This window comes from Equus quagga, chromosome 6, assembly GCF_021613505.1.
Source record: "Equus quagga isolate Etosha38 chromosome 6, UCLA_HA_Equagga_1.0, whole genome shotgun sequence".
NCBI lineage: Eukaryota > Metazoa > Chordata > Mammalia > Perissodactyla > Equidae > Equus > Equus quagga.
Genome location: NC_060272.1, coordinates 125650190 through 125674693, shown reverse-complemented (window position 1 = coordinate 125674693; position 24504 = coordinate 125650190). Strand labels below are relative to the sequence as shown.

At 33.4% G+C, this 24504-nt stretch overlaps 2 protein-coding genes across 8 annotated transcripts in view; one reads left to right on the top strand and one right to left on the bottom strand.

Annotated features, from left to right (window-relative positions):
* Positions 1–24504, bottom strand: part of IFT74 (intraflagellar transport 74) — a 100766-nt gene that overhangs the window by 66584 nt on the left and 9678 nt on the right. For all 7 annotated transcript variants that reach the window (XR_006889041.1, XR_006889042.1, XM_046664085.1 and 4 more), the window contains 6 exons: positions 23124–23259; positions 20790–20838; positions 18944–19042; positions 18737–18797; positions 16559–16618; positions 15279–15340 (listed from right to left, as the gene is read on the bottom strand). Coding sequence is in view for 5 of the 7 variants with exons in the window: in XM_046664085.1 (XP_046520041.1) it covers positions 15279–15340; positions 16559–16618; positions 18737–18797; positions 18944–19042; positions 20790–20838; positions 23124–23259 (467 nt within the window). In the remaining 2 variants the exon portion in view is untranslated. The remainder of the gene's footprint in view (positions 1–15278; positions 15341–16558; positions 16619–18736; positions 18798–18943; positions 19043–20789; positions 20839–23123; positions 23260–24504) is intronic.
* On the top strand, positions 1950–11874 carry LRRC19 (leucine rich repeat containing 19). The gene is made up of 5 exons (XM_046664089.1): positions 1950–2000; positions 6396–6482; positions 7749–8262; positions 9751–9936; positions 10428–11874. The coding sequence occupies exons 2-5, from the start codon at positions 6405–6407 to the stop codon at positions 10754–10756; spliced, it is 1107 nt and encodes a 368-aa protein (XP_046520045.1). The 5' UTR covers positions 1950–2000; positions 6396–6404; the 3' UTR covers positions 10757–11874.

Genomic DNA, 24504 nt, shown 5'->3' with positions numbered 1-24504 from the left:
TTACTCAGGTCCCGGTCTCAATTAAATAGACTACTTAAAGTTATTCAACCATAGTTTGTGATTTAAAAGTCCTTATAGATGTACAAAAAACTTCTACTTGACCTGTACAAAATTTGTATCTATTAGCATAAACATACGTCTTCCTCCTCTCAATCCTCAAATCCTTCTATTTCCTTACTCTCCATTTTACTCTATTCTCTTATAAGAAAACACCAAGATTATCAAAGAAAATCCTTACAGCCTTTTACATATGAAGATGTATTTACACTTTTTGTTATCATGCCCTCAAGACAATTAAGATAGGTAAATTTTAGAACAGTAGTTTTCAAACATCTTTTGGCCACAGATGAAAATCTTGTATGGAAGTTTACCCTGTAAATCACACAAAGTAACACAGTTCTGACTCAAGTGGGAAGTAGGGAGACCTATATTGCAATCTGATAAAATTTAGATTAATAATACATTTTGTTTAAATTCCCTTTTATCTACTGCTTTAATTAAAGCTGGTATTCCACAAATTATCAACTATATTTTAGTACTGCAAAATAATAAATTAATTTCCCTAAACACATAACAGAAACAATTCAAGTATAATCATATGAAAGTACTAGTAGTGAAGTTAATTACAAACATCAATCATCTTTATCATATGATCACAAGAAATACTAGTGATGTGTCACTTATTACCTATGTAAGGTCAATTATCAATAGGGTAGAGAAAAATTCTGAAAAAAAATAGAGATAAGAAGCTAGTTATTGTGAAAATACTTCAAGATTTACAGATAAAAAGCTTGCTTGAAGAAAAATTTTCAGTCCCAATATCATAAATTTCTATTTTGAATTTAAAAACATGATTATTGTACTATTTAATCTCATGCATAGATGTCAACTTCTACAGTTTTCACAATCACTAGCCAAGCCCTACAGATCCACATACCACCACATACTCTTTCCACATTCATACCCTACTACCAGAATAAGATAACCTGAACTCAGAAATTTTCCTATAAACAACATCTCATAATAACCAAATAAAAGACGAAGATAAAGAAACAGACAACCTGGAATTTCTATTTATTTCTGTCTCACTGTTGGACAGGGAGTGACATCTTCAATTTGAACCTCCAGACTATAGTATAACAAATGTGTTTGCTGCTGCTACAATTTATATGGGATGTGGGCTCACATGACTTTCAAGCAGAAAAGATCATCTGTTTCAATCTCTTTGTTTTATAGATTAAGGATACTGAGGCCCAGAGGAGTAAACCTTTTGGAACTAACTCATTCTGAACTCCACGATTATTCACTACCAACAGTGAATCTTAACCATGTTTTTTTGCCTGGTATGACTACTGTAGTTAGATGGGAACTAACATTGTACGGTGTTCCATTTTACAGAGGGGAAGTTACAGCACAAGGAAGGAAACCGATTTTTTTAAGGCCACATAATGGCCAAGTGTCAAGTCTTTTATGCTTTGAGTACTTTGCTCCTGTTATAACTTAGCAGTAAAACCACCAATGGCAGTGTCATAAAAATGAGTAAACAACAAAGTTGAAACTCAGTGGAATACAAAAGTTGGTGGTATCTTTTCAACTTAAATCTTACTAAACACAAAATACTTTTAGGACTAACACTTAAATCACCCTAGCAATATTTCTTTCAAAGTATACAGTCTCAATTATTATATATCTTAACTCACAAAGTAAATTTGTTAATATTTAAATTTTTCAACAGTAATTAAGAAACACAAAGTTTAAGCAAACCACCTTACTTGTTACACTAAAAAAGTCAAAGATGACGTTAAGAAATTTTTCTTCTAGTCAATCTTTTGCTAAGGAGGTCTAACTTTTTTTTAAATCACTTTTTTTTTTGAACCTTGGGTACAAAGGTTAAAACAAAGTGAAATGCAATCACATGACATACTTTTTTTTAATGGCGGAGAAGAAACAGAATAGATTCCTTAGCACGCTAGCCTCCGAGACAAAAGAAAAAAGTAAAGGTAAGATCCTATATATGTACAGGTTTGGTGGTTGTTGTTGAATTTTAAAAAAATCATATTCAATTCTGTAGAAAAATCTTTGCCTTTAATAAGTGATGAAAGAGCAGAAAATATGATTACATTTTCACACAATCTACCTTAGAAAATATAAACCTGGAACATAGCCAAAAAAATCTTTCCCAAATAAAGTTATAATGTAATATACAGTAATGATTTTCCTTTGGGGAAAAAAGGTTTCATCTTGCGAATCAAATTTATAAGATCTTTTTATTTTGTAATATGTTAATAACAGAGCATTTTGAAGTGACATTAATTTAAAAACAAATTTGTAAGATGAAAAAAGACTGGCCACCTGTTAACAACTGTTGAAACCGGGCAAGGACTATTCTCCTTACACAGGGGTTTTTTTCCTTGGAAGTTTCCATTATGAAAGTTTTAAAATTTGCAAAAAAAATCTATAAAACATTTAATTACAAGAGTGAAGTTAATCGTGACTTATTAACATATTATTCCAAATACACTGAATTCTGGCATAAATATCTAAAATATTTAACGGCAAAACTATACATACATTTTATGTAACAAAACCAAAATAACTGCAGCATCTTTTAACATCATGGTATATAACAGTCATATGAAGTAAATAATCAAAAACTCCTAAGGAACTTGGAGTTGAAACTGTACTAAGAACATTGTTTCTTTTTCAATATCTACCATTTCCTTTTCTGTAAAGTTTTTTTCTATAATGTACATTGTAGGCTATGTAAAAAGGCACTTAATTTTGTGAAATAATTAAAAGAAAAGTGATATTCCATTTGTTCTCGATTTTTTATCACTAAATTCAAATGCAAATATCATCTCAAAATAAATTTCAAATAGAGAAAAAATTTCAAAGAGAGAAAAAAGCAATAATAGTTGTTTTCTTTTTTTAAAGAAACTTTCCAAATAGGGTAAATTGGCTTAGGACAATTCCTGCATAACCTAATGACTAGCCTTTCTGCCAATCTGATTTCTTCAGGATAGTCAATAATGCTAGCAAATGTTGTTGTCTAAAGGATTTATCTATTCAGTGTCGTGATGGTCAACATCAACTCCCTCTCTCAATCTTTCCCCTCTCAAGAGACACACAAATATATGAAAAGTGCCACAGACTGTGTGGCTCACTCAACACATTTCACAGCCTTAGACTTAATAATGCTTTAGATCTGTTGAATGCTTTCTTGTACAGAATCTACCTCAAGCTCTGAGTATATACTGCTTCTAACTCCAAAATTTACCACAGAGAAATTTAAAAAAGATTCCTTTTCTAATCCTTATAATTTTATTTCCTTTAGCACACTAGAGAACACAATTATTAGTATTAAATAGATGATAAAGATAATGTCTACAAGACAATCCTGCCTCCATTTCCTCACAGGCTCACAGCCCTGCCTGATCTCCAGAACCTTCCTCAGCTGCTTCTATTCCATGGCAACTCTTAATTTTGTTTGCAGTCTGTTTGCTTCCTTTAGTGATCCCTATCCTATTTATTTCTGAAAAAACAGCACTTCTCCTTACTCACCACCTTACCCACATCTGCACCCTACCAGATACATCAGTAAGAACTTCACTATACCACAGAGAACTACTGAAACAAGCCATTGCAGCGGCTGCATACTCATTCCTGGAGACCACTGAACATGGGTTTAATGATGCCCTTTCGTGGGAAATAGTCTGAAATAAGTGAGAGCTTGAATGAATTTCTGACTCTAAAAGAGATGCTATTATGATCTACATCCAAGTTGTAAAATTGATGAGGAACAGTAGCTTTTTCTAACAAACTTGATTTAACTATGAAGAAGGAGAAAGTTGAAGGGGAATAAGCATAAATAGATCAACAAACCGAAGGCAACGAGGAAGTTAACCAGAATAGGCCAGTAGTGAAATAACAGTAAGTTGGTCATTGCTAACGAGGCAACAGACTTCAGTAACTCAAAATGAGTCTTGCTTATTCTGAGTAGTTTTCTATTTCCTGCTCTGATAGAACAAACTTCTCCTTAAAAATCACAAGTAACTAACTGCAACAAAAGCTGTAAGAAGGCTCAAATGTCTACATTTTAGAAAACCACTAAGGATGCTAATAACAGGATACATTCATTCCTTTCAAACAGCTCATTTGTTTGCGCCATAGTTTCTAATGTTGACTTTAAGAAAGCAGAGATAAAAACAAGAAACATCAAGCTTATGAATAAAATGACTAAATGGAAAGTAACAATGTGGGCACTAGGCACAAGTGAGTGCAGGGATGCTATGCTGAAAACAGGGAGAGGAAGTTAAAGTTTACACACTAAGTTTTGAGATAAATGCACCTTTTTTGCCACTCAGCTCTCAGGATGCTGGCCACCTGGCCTTATCTGTTCAGACAGTAGATTAGAAAAGTCATTTTGGGGAATCCAACCAGCCCTGGGAAAGGATCTAAAGACAATGACATTCAGGGATTCCCCAAGAAAACAATAAAGCAAGCTCACTCTATAGTAAGGTCTGAAGTTAATGAGATCCACACAAATGCACAGTTTCCAATTCACTTTTTTGTTTCTCACTCTTATATGTAAGTCCTAGACCAAATATTAACAGATAATGAAGAAAGAAAGCCTCTAATATAAAGGATACTGACCAAAATAAACTGGAAAAGCACAGCCTGAGGACACAGAGGCTATTCAAGGAAAAAGAAAACAACAAAAGATACAAGAAGAAATAACAACAAAAGATAATACATTCATGCCACAGTATATTAGCCAAGAAAATTTTCAGAGAGCAAAAGAGCTCTTAGAATTAAAAAGACGACAGGAAAAAAGGAAACTTTAATGGAAGATTTGAAGATAAAGTTGAGGATATCTCCCAGAAAGCAGAGCAAAAACTCACAGAGATGAAATGTAGGAGAGCAAAGATAAAAAATTAGAAAATCCTTCCAGGAGATCTAACACCCAATTAAAGTAGTTCAAGAAGGAGAAGTGAGATTAAAAAAAAAAAAAAAAAAAAAAGAGTAAGAAAATTATCAATATCATCAATGAAATAATTCAGAAAATTTCCCAGAACTGAGGGACATAGTTTCCAGATTGAAAGCACCTACCCGGTACCGAGTTTCATGAATGAAAACAGACTCTCACAAAAGATCATAAAATTTCAAAATATTGATTTTGAAAGTTGGAGGGGTTAAGAGGAGGCAAGTTACATAAAAGGATAACGTATTAGAATGGCACAGCATCACAGTTCTGAACAGTAATACCAGAAACCCAAAGACAATGGGGCAATGTTATCAATATTTTGAGGAAAAATTATTTTCTACTTAGAATTCTATTTTTAGCCAAATTATCTTTCAAAGCTTGAAAAAATTTCCCTTCTATAGACCTTCTCAGAAGGCTACTGCAAGAAGCTCCATTAAAAAAGGGCAGCAATCCAAGACAGGCATTCTAGAAAACAGGAACCCAGGAACAAAGGCAAACGGGATCGTTACGTGAGAGTGGAAGGTGTGTGGAAGTTGGATGTGTGGAGGCCTAGGACCAGCTCATCTGGGTTCGAGCAGGGCAGCAGGCTCTGGGAGAGACTTCGTTAAGACAATGAAAAGGTTAAAGACTTAATATGCATAAACTATTGAGAGATTTGCTAAGGGAGAGTCTAGGTGTAAACTCATGAAAAAAAACAAAACTAAGCCTATAAAAAAACAGTACATATATTAATTAACAGTACATATAATAATAATATATGTGCACATAGATTAATTTGGAGAGAAAAAGTGTGCAGGAATGGAAAAGTAATCCTGTTACACGGCTCATTCATAGACAGCGTTTACACATTTGTGATAGTATAGACACTGAACACTCATCTAACCAAAATTACAAGTAACTACGTTTGGAGGAAGAAGAGAGGAGAAGTGTATATTTGATGTGCTGGAGATGAAGGTAGAGAGTCTGAAATAGAGCTGGAGACTCTCATCTCCCACAGTTGGAAGTCAACGGATAACACCAATGGATAATGTCTAACATTGAAAAATCAAAAAGTAGCAATGTAAGCAAATACTTAAACATGTATATATACATAAATATATATTCTTCTGGACTTTCTTTTGTGCACATATATTAAAAATGTACAACTACTTCAATTGGTTTAAAGTTCCTTTCAATAGATCCAGGAACTAATGAGATATCCTAAAAAATATTGTCTTTCATCCTCCACAGGAGCTTTTTGGTTTGTTAAGATGAGAGTGCATGGAGGGTGAAAGACATGTACTTGCTTCACATTTTCTATTATTTTAAGAAAACAGAGATTTAAAAGGAGAAAAAAAGAAATCAAAATGTCCTCGATAATCTCAAAAGTTCTAGTCTCTTACTGAGATGAAAATACTCTCTTTTCTATCAGGCCTGCGAAATGAAAATCATGTGCATCATGATCTTGTTTTGGCCCCTCTCTGTGCTATTATCAGACGAAAGCCTGACTTCTCAAACAGTAAGTTTTTACAATCAAGGTAGTGAAAATATTTTCAAAGGTACACTTTGTGTACATTTAGCAAAATATCCTAAGGCAATAAAAGGAAGCAAAAAAAAATCCAAGGTATCAAAACTAACTCTTTAATTAGCTGTGTATATTCAAAACCTGTGATCACTGAGCCAGATTCTAATTTGCCAAAAGCAGTCTTCATTTTTTTAAACCAAGTTTTTTTTTTTGAAGAAGATTAGCCCTGAGCTAACATCTGCTGCCAATCCTCCTCTTTTTGCTGAGGAAGACTGACCCTGAGCTAACATCCATGCCCAACTTCCTCCACTTTATATGTGGGATGCCTACCACAGCATGGCTTGCCAAGCAGTGCCATGTCTGCACCCGGGATCCGAACCAGCGAACCCCGGGCCACTGAAGCAGAACGTGTGAACTTAACCGCTGCGCCACCAGGCCAGCTCCAAAACCGAGTTCTTTAAAAGTTGATTAAGGAGAAATCTGTAAATTTTCACTATAAAATCAGAGATTAGTTTCAAGACATAAAAAACCACACTTTAAAATGATGGAAACTTTCTTTTAAATCACATATTTACGAGGAAAATTATTGTTGTGTTTATTATTATTTTCAGCAGGACATTTCAACTGCAAAAAGAATCAAAAGAAGAACTACTTCTTTGCATCTATATCCGCACCAGGAAAGCACTTCTTCATGTTGCCTGGGTCTTTAAATTCAATACATGGCTCAATTTCTGTTATAAGATAAATATTTCCTTTTAAAACACCAAACTTTGAGCTGTTAACCCTATGAGTATTATTTCTTAATTATTTAATAGCCCTAGGTGTAGTGTTGATAGCCTTGCTGATTTTTTAAAAATTACATATTTTAAAATAGTTTCCTTATTATAAATGTCAATCTTGCACTTTGAAATACTAAATAAGTTAACAGAATTATTACCATGTGTTTCCACATGTAAAATGGGAATATACCAATATTCTTTCTTTCTGTGATGTAATAACAGTTGGGAGATATCCGAATGACAAACTAGAATCTCCTTGCTCAATTATAGGTATCAGAATTTCCTTAATCCTCAGTATTTCATCTCAATAATGAAAGAAGAGTATTTGCTTTACCTTTTTCACCCTTTAACACCAGATTAGATAGTAGATTTTTTTCTAAAACTATTTCCTCCTAATGTCTATTTGCCTAGATATGAAAATTTGGGAAATTCTGTTAGTATTTTCCCTGATTAATGTATTTCTAATTTGTTTCTTTTTTAGGAAGTCAAATGTAATTTCACTGAAAAGAATTATTCTTTGATTCCAGCGGATATCAATGAAAACGTTACTATTCTTGATCTCAGTTATAACCAAATTACTCTGAATGTTACAGACACGAGTGTTCTACAGACTTATTTTTTACTCACTGAGCTCTATTTGATGGAGAACAATGTTGCTATCTTAGATAATAATAGTTTTAGTAACCTCTCCAATCTAGAAATTTTAAATATTTGTAGAAATTCCATCCACGTAATTCAACAGGGTGCATTTACAGGCTTAAATAAACTAAAACAGTTACATCTCTGCCAAAACAAAATATTACAACTGAATCCTGATATATTTGTGCCTCTAAAAAACCTGAAACTTCTGAATCTGCAAGCCAATTTGTTAAGCTATTTTGATGTACCACAACTGTTTCATCTGGAATTAATAATTTTATATGGAAATCCATGGAACTGCTCTTGTAGTCTCTTGAATTTGCAGAACTGGTTGAACACTTCGAATGTGACACTAGGTAAGCTATCAGAATTTAAATTAATCAAAACCAAAATGTGATTGACTTTTGGTTGTTCCACCCCAGAAAAGTCTTTCATTTCATGTTTTAAAGAAAAAGAAACTAATCCTTGAAGGGAAATCCTTCCTTAAAGGAAAGAAACAGGAAGAAACACTGAGAAGTAACTGTTGAACAGATACTTTCCCCTCTGCCTCTCCAGAGAAAAAAAAGAAGAAATTTAAATGTTCTGTATATGTGAGATGATACTGTTACTTCATGTATTAAGTTAGCGGCTTCAACACTTAAGACTAATTTTTTTTTCCTGAGCAAGATTAGCCCTGAGCTAACATGTGTTGCCAATCTTCCTCTTTTTTTCTTTTTGCTTCAGGAAGATTCACCCTGAGCTAACATCTGTGCCAATCTTCCTCTATTTTATATGTGGGTTGCTGCCACAGCGTGGCTGATGAGTGGTGTAGGCCCACGCCTGGGATCTGACCCTGTGAACCCAGGCCACCGAAGCAGACTGCACTGAACTTAACCACTGGGCCACAGGGCCGGCCCCACGACTAATTTTTTTAAGTACTTCCTTTTCTTAGGATATCCTGTGAGAGAGCAGATGAAAACAGTTGCCCTACTTTCTTAACTGCAAGCCATGCTCTGCCTGAGATCCATGTTTTTACCACAATCTTAATTATAACATCTTGACTTTACTAACACAAACTAAATAATAAACAGATACTGCACTCAAACTCTATTTATAAAGTAACTTAATAAACAGGAATGTGCATCTTTCCCTCATTGTGTTGCTAGGCAAATACAAAAGTTACTTTCTTATAATATCTTTAATAATGAGAGATATGTGTATCAAAAATGTGGAGAAAAGGGAACCCTTGTGCACTGTTAGGGGAATGTAAACTGGTGCAACCACTGTGGAAAACAGTATGGAGCGTCCTCAGAAAATTAAACATAGCACTACCATATGACCTAGTGATCTCACTTCCGGGTATTTATCCAAAGAAAATGAAAATACTGATTTAAAGAGATATATGCTCCCTTATGTTCACTGCTGCATTATTTACAATGGCCAAGACATGGAAACAACCCAAGTTTCCACTGATAAATGAATGGATAAAGAAGCTGTGGTAATATATACAACAGAATGTTATTCAGCCATAAAAAAGAATGAAATCTTGCCATTTGCAACAACACGGATGGACCTCGAGGGCATTATGCTAAGTGAAATAAGACAGAGAAAGACAAATAACATATGATCTCTCTCATATGTGGAATCTAAAAAAAAAGAAAAACCAAGCTCACAGATACAGAGACCAGATTGGTGGTTGCATGGGGCAGGGTATGGGGGGTGGGAGAAATAGGTGAACTGTTTCTTGTTGTTCTTTTTTCAGTTTAAATGAAGAAATAATTCAAGATAAAAATAATTATAAAATGTTAACCATAAGAATCTTATTTTCCATAGTAAATCTTAATTTATTCTTTCTGATTTACTAGATAATGAGAACATCACCATGTGTAGCTACCCAGATATCCTGAATTGCTACAGTATCAAAACAGTTCCTTACAAGGCTGAATGCTACTCACAATTTCCTTCATTTGTATCTGAAGATCTTTATATCCATCTTCAGTCCATTAGCAACTCAACATTTAATTGCTCTTTGAACAACTTAACAACAACAGGTAACGTACTGGTTTTGAATATTAATATTGCTGAAGGGAGCATACGAAATAAACTGAGGTAGTTCTCATTATTTTTCTGCATTTTAAATTTCTAGAAACAAGGTAAATGAACAATTCCTCATCTCGACAAAAGGTTTACAAAATACTGGATTCCCACACTACGCTCTGCTAGTTACCAGACAAATGCCATTATGCAAGTTATTTAACTTCTCTGAGACTTAATTTTAACTAGTTAAGTCACAATTCTTAATAGGTATAAATCAATGATGTTCTTAGGTGAATGAATAAAAAATACCTGCAAAGACGGGTAGTTATTTTTAAAAAAGGTATTCTTCAATCACACTATCAAATATCTTTATTTATTGAAGTTTTAGTAACTGTTGCTTAAAGAAAATTATAATGTACTTTTATTTCTAATAACAATATTGGGGAGTTATTTTATTTTCGTCAATTTAACAAAATACTGCCTCTCTCTCGTTATTCCATTTAAGAACATGAACCTCTTGGAAAAAGCTGGGCCTTTCTTGTTGGTGTTGTGGTCACTGCACTGATGACTTCACTCCTCATTTTTATGGCTATCAAATGCCCAATATGGTACAATATTCTGCTTAGCTACAATCATCATCGCCTAGAAGAGCATGAAGCCGAAATCCATGAAGACGGTTTTACTGGAAATCCAAGTTCTCTTTCACAGATACCAGATACAAACTCTGAAGGCTGTGCAGGAACATTTGAACAACTACATTCATTTGCGGTAGATGATGATGGGTTTATTGAAGACAAATATATAGACACTCATGAGTTATGTGAAGAAAACTAATTTCTTTCAATGTTTGATTCTTTAAAATATGTTGTTATATCACTCACAGTTTAGGTATGGAGATTTTGATATGTGACATACCAAACTAGCAGACTTTCATATTAATAGCAACATATTAATTGTAGATCCAAATACAGTAACTGACACTCCTTGACAGCTAACAGTTACAACACTAGCATTATTATTCTCAGCAGTATTCAGGAGGCCATACTTACTAGTAAGGAAAAGTATTAAAAGGCCTTTAATCATTAATTAAACTGATTCTCAAATTCGCCCAGATACTTGATGTAATACACATTAAATAATATTAAAGTTTTACTGCTTGGAATTGGTAAAGAAACAAAGCTTTTGGATTTATATCATGAGTCAAAGTGAGAAACAAAGACAGCTTAAACAAACACTATACTAAGATTGATTTTATGCTCATAGAATGAATTCATAGAATTGGAAAATAGTTTTTTTAAATGCTTCCTGAATTAGCACAATAAATTTCCTGAAAATTTAGTAGCAATTTAAAGCACAGGCAAAATGTTCAGGCACAATCTCTAATAAGTTACTACTGATTTTGGCTATAAAGATAGACCATCACCATAATACACGATCGTTACAATTGAATAGTATGGGGGCTTCCAAAGTGAGTATCACAATGATCTATGAATCTTGTTTTAAAAAATATTTATTTCTGCCTCTCTTGGGGAGATTTTTATTCAAATGAGTCTGTGCTGGGACTGAGGAATGTTCAGCTGGTCCACAGACAGCTGTTTGGGATCCTATAGATAGAGCAATGTTTTCTAAACTGTTTTCAAGACCATTAATTTTCAGAGAGACATTCAGAAGTATTTACAGGAGGAAAAAAAGGTATATAGTCAAATTACCAGAGAACTACTATAGGAACTACCGGGTTTAAACAGAGTGAAACAAGATATTTTATCATAGGACTTATCTAAGACTTTACTAAGCGAAACTGCTTTCTGCTCTGCAAGAGCAAAGTACTGAATATTCTCTAAACTTGGAGCTGGCCCAGTGGCGCAGCAGTTAAGTGCGCACATTTCGCTTCTGTGGCTCGGGGTTCGCCGGTTCGGATCCCCAGTGCAGACATGGCACTGCTTGCCAAGCCATGCTGTGGTAGGCGTCCCACATATAAAGTAGTGGAAGATGGGCACAGATGTGAGCTCAGGGCCAGCCTTCCCTCAGCAAAAAGAGGAGGATTGGCAGGAGTTAGCTCAGGGCTAATCTTCCTCAAAAAAAACAAAAAAACAAACAAAAAAGAATTCTCTAAACTTACTTGACAACTAGTCTTCCTTTGATGTATGCCCATTAAGAGATGATAGCACAACAATGGTCCAAAGAACACAGTTTGGAAAACACTGGCCTCAAAACTATTATAGGAAGAGTCTAAAGTGATTTGCCAATTCCTTAAAATCAATTGGCAGTGACTATAATTTTAACATCCTAATGCAAACAGTGGCATTAAAAACTGTGAGAAAAGTTATCCCTTTTACCTTGCATATGTGGAGAAATTAAGTATATTTATATTTTTTAGAGAAAAGAATATCTCTCAAACATTGAAATATATTTATGGATGAAATAGATACTTTACACTTTCTTCATCATAATACAGGGAAGGCAATAGTGGCTACAGGTGTGGATGGAGCACAGTTAGATATGGGCTGATGAAGCTGGGAGATAAGTACACAGTAGGATAATACACTATTTTATTTTTGTGTATGTTCAAATTTCTCCATCATAAAGTTTTTAAAATGTGTATGTATTTGGTAGTTTCTTAGGAAAAAGAAACTAAAAATAATGTATTTTATATTCTGCAGAACAGTCATGTTAAAGGTTATATCGATAGTGAATTCAGTTCAAATGTCTTCTGAGGAAAATAGAAACTGTTCAGGATGACACATCCTAGGAAACAGAAGAACTGAGTCACTTATTTATAATGTATATCTGCTTGTGTTTATAGAAACATATTTTCAATAAAGGATGTAAATGTTTTATGTGTATTATTTCCTAATAGATAATATCAATTACACTTTATCGTTTTATATCTCAAATATGAGTAAGATAATTATAGAAACATGAGGCATCTTTTTCTAAATAATCCATCACTTTCCCAAAATATAATTTCCTAACTTAAGAGGTAAATATTAATATTTGAGAAATGTAGTAAAATGAAATACGATTATGAGTGAACTATATCTAATCTCATATTCAAGATTTCTCTATAATTGAATATTGGGTATTCAACAAATATTTGACTAAAAAAGGAAAATAAATGGGTTAAAAATTACAATTACATATGTTTTTAAAGGATAACTAACTTTGCCTAATACTGAACTAGAAAAGTGTAGATATCAGAATTGGAAGAGAATCATTAGTTCAAGAAAGCATGTGAAATTGAATTAAAGCCAAGTGTCTATGTATTGTTATAGTAATCTATTAAGGCTATGTACTATAACCAACTTATTATGATAGGTGTTCCATAAGAAATCAGATAGCCATGCCACACTACATGGCGTACTAAAAGAGAAGAGAATGAAAACCGAAGTTTTTTACACCGGCCTTCTCAAGGTATGGCATTTCCTGCTCCCTTTGAATGTGTAGAGTCAAAGTAGATCCTTTCGTTATTGAGATTTGCCATCTAATTAACACATGAAATAAATCTATCCTCCCGCTGCAAATAACAGTAAATTTCTGCTTAAAAGGGTCAGGAGAACCTATTTCACTCAGCCTCAGTTACAAACTACAGATATTAAGTTTTGAAACTGCTGACATTTTCAGGACAAAATACCACATTTTAAAAAATTTTCCTTAACCAAATGAACCAAATAGACCTAAAAACCTATGATATTCTTCAACTTACAATCTGGGAGTTACCTTTTTGTATGAAATATCTAAAAAAATGTACATATAATATTTATAATCTGACCTGGGTATTATATAACTTTATAGATAAATGATGAAATGAATGAGGACCTAAATGTTCTAAACTCTATAATGTCTTCAATGGGCTATAGCTTATTATTTCTTATTCTTTTTAAGTACCTAGGAGCATATTTTATATGCAGCAAATGACAAATATTTGTTAAATGGTTTAAAACCAGAACAACAACAAAAAGGAAAGCTTTCAAGTAAGAGTCTGGTGGTCACCATGAATGTAAAATTTTCTCTATTACAGGGAAGAGACTTCTAGTATTTATAATTTTTAAGACAGTACTCTACAGCAGCATCAAATGATAGAGTTGGAAAAAGAGATTCTTTGGTTTTTAATCAACAGAAGAATTACATTTATCTTTCAAATATCTTATTATTATATTTTAACATCCTATTCTTCATCAAATATTTACTACAAATGCATAGGTAACATGACAGTATATTTGGTGGTAAACAATTTTGGTAATTTTGGCTAATTATTATCCTTGCTCTCAAAGAGATTAATACTGATAAATTTCTGGGACAAAAATGTGTGTGGCATGTGTGTGTACAAAATACCTCATCTTCTATGTTTGCATTGCCTTAGACAATATTTAATTAAGGTCAAAAAGTTGATAAATAATAATTATGTTAACTACTGCTATTGTCTGAATATTTGTGTCCCTCCAAAATTCATATGTTGAAATCCTAACCCATAAAGGTAATGGTATTAGGAGGTGAGGGCCTTTGGGAGATGATTAGGTCATGAGGGTGGAGCCCTCATGAATGGGATTCATGCCCTTATAAAAGAGATTCCACAGAGCTCCCCAGAAACTTCCACCATGTGAGGATACAGCAAGAAGGTGTCGAGTATGAACCAGGATAGGGGCCTTCACCAGAATGGGACTACGTCAGTGCCCCAATCTTGGACTTCCCAGCCTCAGAAACTGTAAGCAATAAACTCCTATTGCTTATAAGATACCCAGTCTATGGTATTTTGTTATAGCAACCCAAACAGACTAAGACAACTACATCACAACTACTTATTATCTTTGTAGGCATTACTATCATTGCCAGTTACTGTATTACCAAAGTCAAAGTTACTCGGTATTTGGTTTTAACCAAGTTATATATAAAGACGCACATATAATCTAATCTGTCATGTAGATTACTAATATAACTATTAATTATCAATTAATAATTGAATAATGAAATAAAGCAAATAGCCCACTGACTGATAATGTACCTTTACTATACTGGGGCTTAAAATCTCATAATTCAAACTAGTTAAAAAGCCCAGGTTAAAATTAAAATTGGTAAAGATGAAGATGTTCTTATCTAGCTCAGATTTTAACTCCTAGAAGTACAAATTTTACTTATCTAATTTATATAGAAATTTTATTTGTATAGGATTTGGGTACTTAATGGTAAATGAAGATAAGATGTATAAACAATAAAATTTGTATTGCAAATATTCAACTTTTTTAAATAAAAAATGCCACAGGAAAAAACAAGCAAACGTGTGAAAAAATAAATGACTCAAAAGTTAACCATCTAATACAGCTCACTTATAAATCTGTTAGTTCTCAATGGATGTACTTACGCTTGTCTTTCAGTAAATATGATATCCATACTTTGTGTTTCTCGATCATTTTGAGCTTTAAGCTGAATAAAGAGTCAACACAGAAATTAGTGATAAAAAATTACCATTAAACCAAACTATTTCTTTAAAGGTTATTCTGGTTATGAACTCATTGAGAGATTATTATAATAATCCTAATGCCACATGCAAAGTTTTAAAAATATACAGTATTTGTTTCATCTAACAAACCACAACACCAGATACAAAGAAACAGTCTTTTTTGCAGACACTGTAATCTCATACCAAAAATATTCACTGTTCTCTAGTGATCGGTCAAATAATCCAACGTAAACTTAATTTATGTGAACAGAATTTCAAGAATTTTTGGGTCTTTAATAGTTGATTAGTAATATGTTGAATTTAGACCCAGTACAAGTTTTATTCTTAAAACATTCAGGACTTTACTTGAGTACTCCTAGTTGATACTATCTGTGCATATTCAGCCTAGAATTTGAACCTATCCCAAATAAGTGACAAAACACATAAAGAAGTTTCTACTTTTTACATTTGGCATTAGAAATATAGTTTTTTGAATTGGGAATTCTCTTGTGTTCGAAAGCTAAGAATAATTTCATTAAATTATGCTTTTAGAACCCTAATTTAGAAAAGAGTGATTTTATAAATTCTATGCTATCATAGAATAGTTTTTGATTATGTAAAGAAATTATAAGCTATATAAGTTATAAATTGTATGTCACGTTCTTCCAAATGTTTATAATCAAAATAAGCTAGCTACTATCACTTTATTGTTTCCTGCCAAATAATCTAAGAACACTGAACACAAATTCTCATTTACCAATCAAAAGTAGTATTATGTCTGGCAGCATGATAATTATTTTTTCTACTTTTCTACCTTTCTTATAAAACTCGGTAAAGGTGCCATGGTATCTCCATTGAGTACTCAGCTCCATTTGTGCAAATTTTAACTAGAAGTATTGCAAACTAGTTTATACACAAGGAAATGTAGATGGGACTCCCTAACTAATGCTGAGTGTGGGACCAGTTCAAACACAGCCTTGTAGAAAGACACTATAGCATCCTATTGGGAGAGCCAACCAACAGGAAGAAATTTAAAAAGAGCAACTAAGGGAACTCAACCATAATAGTGGTAGTTAGGATCAGAGAAATACCTATCTCTAAGGTCCACAAGGTTTTATCAAACTATTTCCAGATAACAAATGCTTTGTTTTGGAGGATATGATCTATGTAGATCTATTGCTTACATTTATAAATGCTCTTACCATGTTGTAATCATTCATTACTTCTTCCATTTCAGTATTGGTATTAAGTTTATCTACCAACTAAAAAACAAACAAAATACATTGTATTAGTCTTCATAAATTTTCTCTATACTTCCTAATATAGATATTCAATCTTACAAATAATTGGTTATTTAAACACTAATACTTTGAAATATTCTAAGATAAAAACAAATACTGAGCTACCTAAGTAAGCATATACTATGCATTTGGCCAATCAACAAATTACATTTTTAGAGTGGAAAAGTGAGTAGTAATAAACTACTCTTCCTACAGATTGTACCTTGAAGAGCTCTGCCTGCTCTGAAAAGATGTCTGAGTTTATAAGCAAGGTCTAGAGAAGACAAAAGTTTGGGGCAGATCTCTCTCTCTCTTTTTATTTTTCGGAGAAGGGTGTAAAACAGATTTACAAATTTATACCAGTGAAAATATAAAATGATTTTCTTAGTCTTCTAAAAATAAAAAAAAACCACAGGGTATGGCACAAACAGAACACTAGTAACCCTACTTCAAAGAGTAGGCAATGAAGCAATAGCTAACATAGTTACCTTGTGCCAGACGCTGTTCTGAGTCTATTATAGGTATTACTTCACTTAATTTTCACAGTTACTCTATGAAGTAGATATTACTGTCCACATATTGCAGATAAAGAAATTTAGCAAGTTGTGGAGCAAGAATTTGAACAGGAAGGCTACTACAAGCAAACTATTTGGGTCTAATTGATTCTAAAAGACTAAGCTTTACTAATGTAATATACATCAGTATATACCACATTTTCACTTGTGATATGAATAATAAGTGCTAATAAGACCCAACATTTATGCAGATCTTACTATACGTTAGATACTTAGCTAAGTGCTTTCTCTGTATCAGGTGTTAGCTCGTTAAACCTTCAAACAGCATATTTCATGTTATTGATATTTCTATACTAAGTAATTTACCTAATGCATTCCAGTACAAGTAAAAATCCCTTTCATCTAATGTCATTTTATATTTTCTAAAAAATGATTTTTCTCATATTTAGAACAGGACATCATTTACTAAAAAAAACTGCACTGAATATTAGGCCCTACAAAATGTTCATTTTGGATCATGTTCAACAAATTTGAGAACTATAATATACTATAATAAGCAAAAGTTTGTTTATAAGTACAATATAACAACATCAAGTAGGTATATCATAATTTACCCAGCCATTATGGTAGAATGTTTCTTAGTTTGTGTAACACTATTTTTTAATAGGAGATGAGAGATAAAAGTGTTTCTCTTCATTGAGTCCAGGCACTATTGCTGCCTAAAGCACCCACGGAGTCTGAAGGAAGAAAATTTTGTCAGTAGAAATTTTCATGGGGCCAAGATCACCCCAAAGATTGGGGCAGTTATTAAGCCTGCTGAGGGATTATTTCTTCTGAAAATCACACTAGGAAGCATCCTTAGTGGAACTATGTTTATGTTACATACCCTATTTTGACAAAAGGCAAATACTATATTTTGAATGAAATATATGGATGGAGGTAATTTGTGTACAAAACAAATAGATTCTTAAAATTCCATGGTGACACTTCATAGAAATGTAAAATTTTTTTAAGTAATGACATTGTTAGTACCCAATAAATATTAGCACTTTTTAAATTATTTTTATTTTTTATTTTCTGGTGAGGAAGATCTGCCCTGAGCTACCATTTGTTGCCAATCTTCTTTTTGCTTGAGGAGGAGTTGCCCTGAGCTAACATCTGTGCCAATCTTCCTCTATTTTGTATGTGGGTCACTGCCACAGCATGGCCACTGACAAGCGGTGTAGGTAGGCACCCGGGAATTGAACCCAGGCTGTCAAAGTGGAGTACAACAAACTTAACTACTAGACCACAGGGCCAGCTCCTAAAATTATTATTTTAACATTGTTAAGAAAAAAAACATGAGTTTCTGTATTTGTAAGTAAATGCATCTTTTAAAAAAATACTCAAAGAATACATATCAATCTGTTAGGCCAAATTATTTCTAGGGAGGGAAATGAGGGAGAAAACAAAGGGACACTTTAATCGCTACACTTTCTGAGGTTTCCATTTTTTTTGCAATAACCATGTCATGTAAATATATTTTTAAAAATGGTAAAAAGCAATGAAAATATTCAAATGAAATTCTCTCAGAAAAGAGTAATACCATGTTGTAGTCTGCTAGTTGTCCTTGGAACTCTTTGATTTCAACAGCTAAAGTCTCAGCTCTGCAAACAAAAAATAAATCCATAAATCAGCAGATGAACATTAATGAACATTATGTATAACTATAAACCTACTATAGAACTCCAGAAACATTACATTAAATGTTACTCATAATAAAAAGATTTATTTTTACTGCAAAATTACTCACCTCTTTTCATATGACAAATATACTGAATTCTCTTGATTGTACATTTCTATTTCTTTCTGAAGTTTATTAATTTCTGTTGTAAGTTCACTTATTTTACTTCTAAATGAAAAGAAATAAGAAAGTCACCAATACTTCTAATTCAGAAAAGAGTCTTTCTCAAAGAAAACAGACTTTTCATAAATGTGCAACAATAATAGAAATAGTTTTGTAAAGTTGCGCTAAAAAAAGAAAGACAATTTTCATGGCTTATTTGATTAGGAATGAGGTATATCCCAAATGATAAGAAATTGACATAGATTCTCTAATCATTGAGAAAGATGAAATAGGACTAGAATGGAAACCTGATCAAACGGGTACAATCTAAAGTCAGAAGCAGATGCCTAACTGTTACCCTCAGAGCTCCTGCTCCCCTCTAGAATGGGGTTTCTCCAAGAGCGGTACTACTGACATTTTAGGTCATTAAACAATGCTTTGGTGGGAGATGGTTTCTTGTGCACTGTAGGATGTTTACCACTATCCCTGGTCTGGATGCCATTAGTACATCCCCCAACACCAGCTGTGACAACCAAAAATGTTTCTAAGAATTGCCAAATGTTCCCTGGGGGGCAAAATCACTGCCAGTTGAGAACTACTGCTCTAGAGTCAAATAATTACACAAATAGCTATAACTATTTTCTCATGCAGAAGCACAAATCCTCGAGATGAGAGGCAATGCAATGATGAGAAATAGCTCTACTTCCTTTCCTTCTTTTGATAAAAAGTGGCTGGATATCAAGAGATGCTATACAACTGAAGGCCTCACTGTTAATTTTACTGATGCTAGCTTTGAGGGCAGATGGGCAAAACCTACACTTCTCTTTTTTTTTTTTAACATTGGCACCTGAGCTAACATCGTTGCCAATCTTCTTTTCTTTCTTCTTCTTCTCCCCAAAGCCCCCCAGTACATAGTTGTATATTCTAGTTGTGAGTGCCTCTGGTTGTGGCACGTGGGATGCCGCCTCAGCACGGCCTGATGAGCAGTGCCATGTCCGTGCCCAGGATCCAAACTGGTGAAACCTTGGGCTGCTGAAGCGGAGTGTGCGAACTTAAGCACTCAGCCGCCGGGCTGGCCCCCTACATTTCTCTTTATTGCCATCCAGGAGCTGGAGAATCAAAGAGATCCAGGTAACCGAGAAACAAAAGAGCCAAGGACTAAGAAAGAAAATAGAGTTTTTAGGGCTTGATAGAAGGATGGATTAAATGGAACAGAAGTAAGAGAGGAAAAAGATATAGATGACAGGCCAAGAAGAAAATAAAATAATACGGGAAAATGGAGACAGGAATGTAGGACATCTGAGAAGAGAAAAAGGTAGAGAAGGAGAAACACGTTCCTAATTTAGGGCTACACCCTTAGAGACATACAACAAAGCTTAGGAATTAATTAAAATTAGGCCATATGTGTAGGAACTGACTAAATACTCACATAAAGCTGTGCACTAATTAATACATCATAAGTTAGTATAAACATTTTCCCTTTCTTATTAGATGTAACTGGTAACATTTCAACATTATGAATAATATACTTCAGCATAATTAGTGAAGGAAGCATAAAAGATTATTCTTATCATTAGATGAAAAATAGTGAACTTGAAATACATAGCTCACATTCATGCAAATACATAAAATTTAGAATCTCAGCCTAACTGTATGATCACCTCTATTTTGTAGTACAGCCAAATTAACCAGCAATTATGTTAGAACATAAAATAATTCTTAGACATCAACAGACACTTAATCATCTTAATAAGTACCACAGTTAAAACTTCATGGTCATGCGTAGAAAAAAAAATTTCTTTATTTAACCTACCGAAGAAGCCCAAGATAGTAAGATTTGTCTAATATTTGCCTCTGGGGACCTAAAAAAAAATTTTTAATGTATTAGTGTTCAGTTTGGAAATGCCACCAAAATAGCAAATCCAAAGCTCAACCAGAATTACACTCTACAATTCTCTGATAGTCCTCACGAACGCCCCAATAAATCCAATAATCAAGAAGAATCCTTGAACTGGAAAAGGGAATTAATCTTAGCATCATGACATAAAGGAAACTTGATTTAAGACCACAAAGATGCGATTAGAGGTGTGGCTGTTAAGACAGAGACTCTACAGGTCAGGTTCACTGAATGGAAACTGGGTCTAAGTGAATCTAGAACAGGGCTAATCTAAGAGAACTTTCTGCAAAAATGGAAATATTCTTTATCAGCATGGTCCAATAAAGTAGGATTACTTTGGATAATGTGGGATTACTGAGCACTTGAAATGTAGCCAGTGCTACTGGGGAACAGACTCTTTATTTTACTTTATTTTAATAAATTTAAATTTATTTAGCTACATGTAGCTATTGGCTATCCTAACAGACAGTGCAGATTTAGACTGTGAATTTCTCAATGCAAGCAAGAGATTATGATTTGCCATAATTTGTCTTGGAGACTTTTTTAGAAACATGATCTTACATTTCAGTAGGACTAAGAAAGTATTCTTAGTTTAAACATCCCAAACCTTGAGAGAGATGAAATGCCTGGAAGGTGTGAGAGGGAAGGGTAGGAGTATCGACTGGGAGGTCTGTGCTAGAAGAGGGAGAGAATGTCTTACTAGAACGGGAAATGGAGCACCAGAGCACGTAAGAACAAAGGTCACAGCAGGGCACGGTGCACAGTGGCGACTATCAGAATTAAGAACTAAGACCTTGAAGTATACTGGGAGAAAATGATATTCTTTCTGTTTTGAAGGAGAAATTAATACAGCATAAATATCTGATGAATTCTCTATATAATATGAGTATGTTTCTGTGCTTAATATTTTTTATTAAGTAATATTAAACATATAATCATTTCTGTGAAAATATATATATACATTTGTGTGTGTGTGTGTGTGAGGAAGATTGGCCCTGAGCTAACATCTGTTGCCAATCTTCCTCCTTTTGCTTGCCCCAACCCTAACTCTTTCTTTTAGAGATTGTACATTTATTTATTATGTCCATAGCCATTAAATTGACTTTCGATGAGTCAAGTTCTCCCTTTCACTTTTTCTTCTTGCCTTTAGGGGTTTCAAGGAGTTTCCCTTCAGCTAGAGCCAACTGTTTCTTCAGGAAGATTGCTTGAGGAAGACTGTCCCTGAGCTAACATCTGGTTTAGTCTTCCTCTATTTTGTATGTGGGACACCGCCACAGCATGGCTTGATGAGCAGTGTGTAGGTCCACGCCCGGGATCTGAATCTGCAAATCCTGGGCTGCCAAAGCAGAGCATGAAAACTTAACCTTTGCGCCACCAGGCTGGCCCCTCTGTGAATATTTTTAAAGAGTAAACAACTATATAATTTTGACTCTTTTTTCACAGTATTGATAATTATTAAGCAAGCATTTCTAAATAATCAATTGGTTTTTAATATTTAGTGAGCTAAGTGGTATTATAATACAGGTAAGAAAATTTAAGTCTCCTGAAAGGCATGACATACTATATTATAAGAGGTAGTATGATCTCTTACAATTAACCTTGTATCAGTAGAATATCTTCATCCCTGATAAGTCATTTGTCACAAATACAGAAAAAAAAATCATTATAAAACAGTTCACCATTCTTTGATTTATATACATGAGACCAATTTTGTGAATCATAATATACAGTATATTGTTATGCCTTTCTAAATACATACAGAGAGGCATAATGAGAGATGTAGTATAAACCTACATGCTAGCCTCATTTCCTTACTTAAGCATTACAATGGAATATTAATTATTAGGAAAGGTAACACTTCTTGACTCACTTCTCATAAATACGCAAATATCATAATAGTGTCATTTTGATAAAGAAATAATCAAAAAGTATTTCAGAATATTTCTATATAGTACTAGAAATCTAGTTTTCATTCCTGAGCTTTTCTTTAAATTATTTCAAATTTCTTCAAGTTAGAGCAACGCTCCATGTTCAGAAAAACAAAGTTCAAAATAGCTCATACATGTATATAACCCTCTAGTTCACAACGTATTTTCACATTCATTCTCTTATTTAAGGCTCACAATAATTTTGTGAATCAAGGAATAAGAATTGAGTAAAACAGTCTCTTTCACTCTATAATTCTGATTTGGTAATATGGTACTATAACATTTCTTATACAAAATATACTCATCTTCTTAAAATAGATACCTTTCATCCCAGTTTTCATTCCACTCAAACCTTGCTGTGTTACAGGACGATCAGCAACTTTGATTTGAGAAGACAGAACTCCTCCTGTTCCTATGGGACCACTACGAGAGCCTGGTCTTGCTGTTCCAGGTGGCATCTAAATAACAAACAAGACCACAGTTTCAGTAAAGTAGAAAAACACTGTACCTTTACTATTGTTAAGACTGCAAAGAGAATATTAAAAAAAATTAAAATTCTATATAATTTGTAAAATATTCCTTATATTTTTGAATGTCTGAAATATGAAATATTATTAAATAAAATTCTTTAACATTTAAAATTCTAAGAATATTAAATAATACATTTCTTTAAAACTTAAAATTTTATGTGTAGCCATTATTTATAATACCCTGAAACTGGAAAGGAGGTAAATGTCCACATATTTGTCCTTAGCTAACTATAGAAAATGGTTTTAAATAAATTGTAGTATATAAAAAAAATTTACAAAACAGTATGTATAATTCCATTTTTATAAAACAAAAAGTCTGGAGGATTATATAAAAAAATTAGTAACAACAGTTATCTTTATATAATGATATTATAGTTCATTTTTATTTTGTCTTTTATATAATTTGGTGTTTTCAGCATTATTAGACTAAGTATATATTACCTTTAAAATTAGAAAAAAAAACAATTTTCATTTTGAAATAAAATTAGATATAATTCCATCACAAGACAGCCATGTAGGTTTTAAAGGGCTTATATCATTCAGCAAGCATTCATATTATTCGTCTACATGATTCTCTACTTCAGGTCTGCAAAATCCAATATAACATTATAGGCCCTGAGGAAAGGACAAAAGACTCCTGTCTTGTCAGCTCATATATGCGGTATGTACAGGCATGGGAAGGTATAAAAGACAAGCTGAAATTGTTCCAAGAGATCCTTCTTTTGTTTATCTTCCTTTCCTTCTTTTCTTCCCCCCCCCGCCAAAGAGTAAAGTAGTAGATTAAATATGTAGCAGAAATTTTAGATAGGGGTTGGATACAACCACTGTCATGCATTTTGATTGTTTTTCATTCTGCTAGCTGGGAGACTCTGATCCTATCAGCTAACATAGTTCTTAAGTGACTCTGAGATTACTTGGTAATTATTTGGAATATGGGGGCCAGCAACAGTAGCACGTTCCAGAGAATACGTTGGACACAGAACACTGTCAACTATAAATTCAAATGAAATGAGTCCAGGCTTATGCCGAGTGATCTTGGGGAGAGAATTTTAAATCTCTCTCTGGGTAAACCTTCTGAATAATTTCCTCTTTGACTTTATGCAAGCTTAATTATGACAGCCACTCAAATAACTATGCTAATTTTTTTTAATTTACCAGATGAAAATATAAATT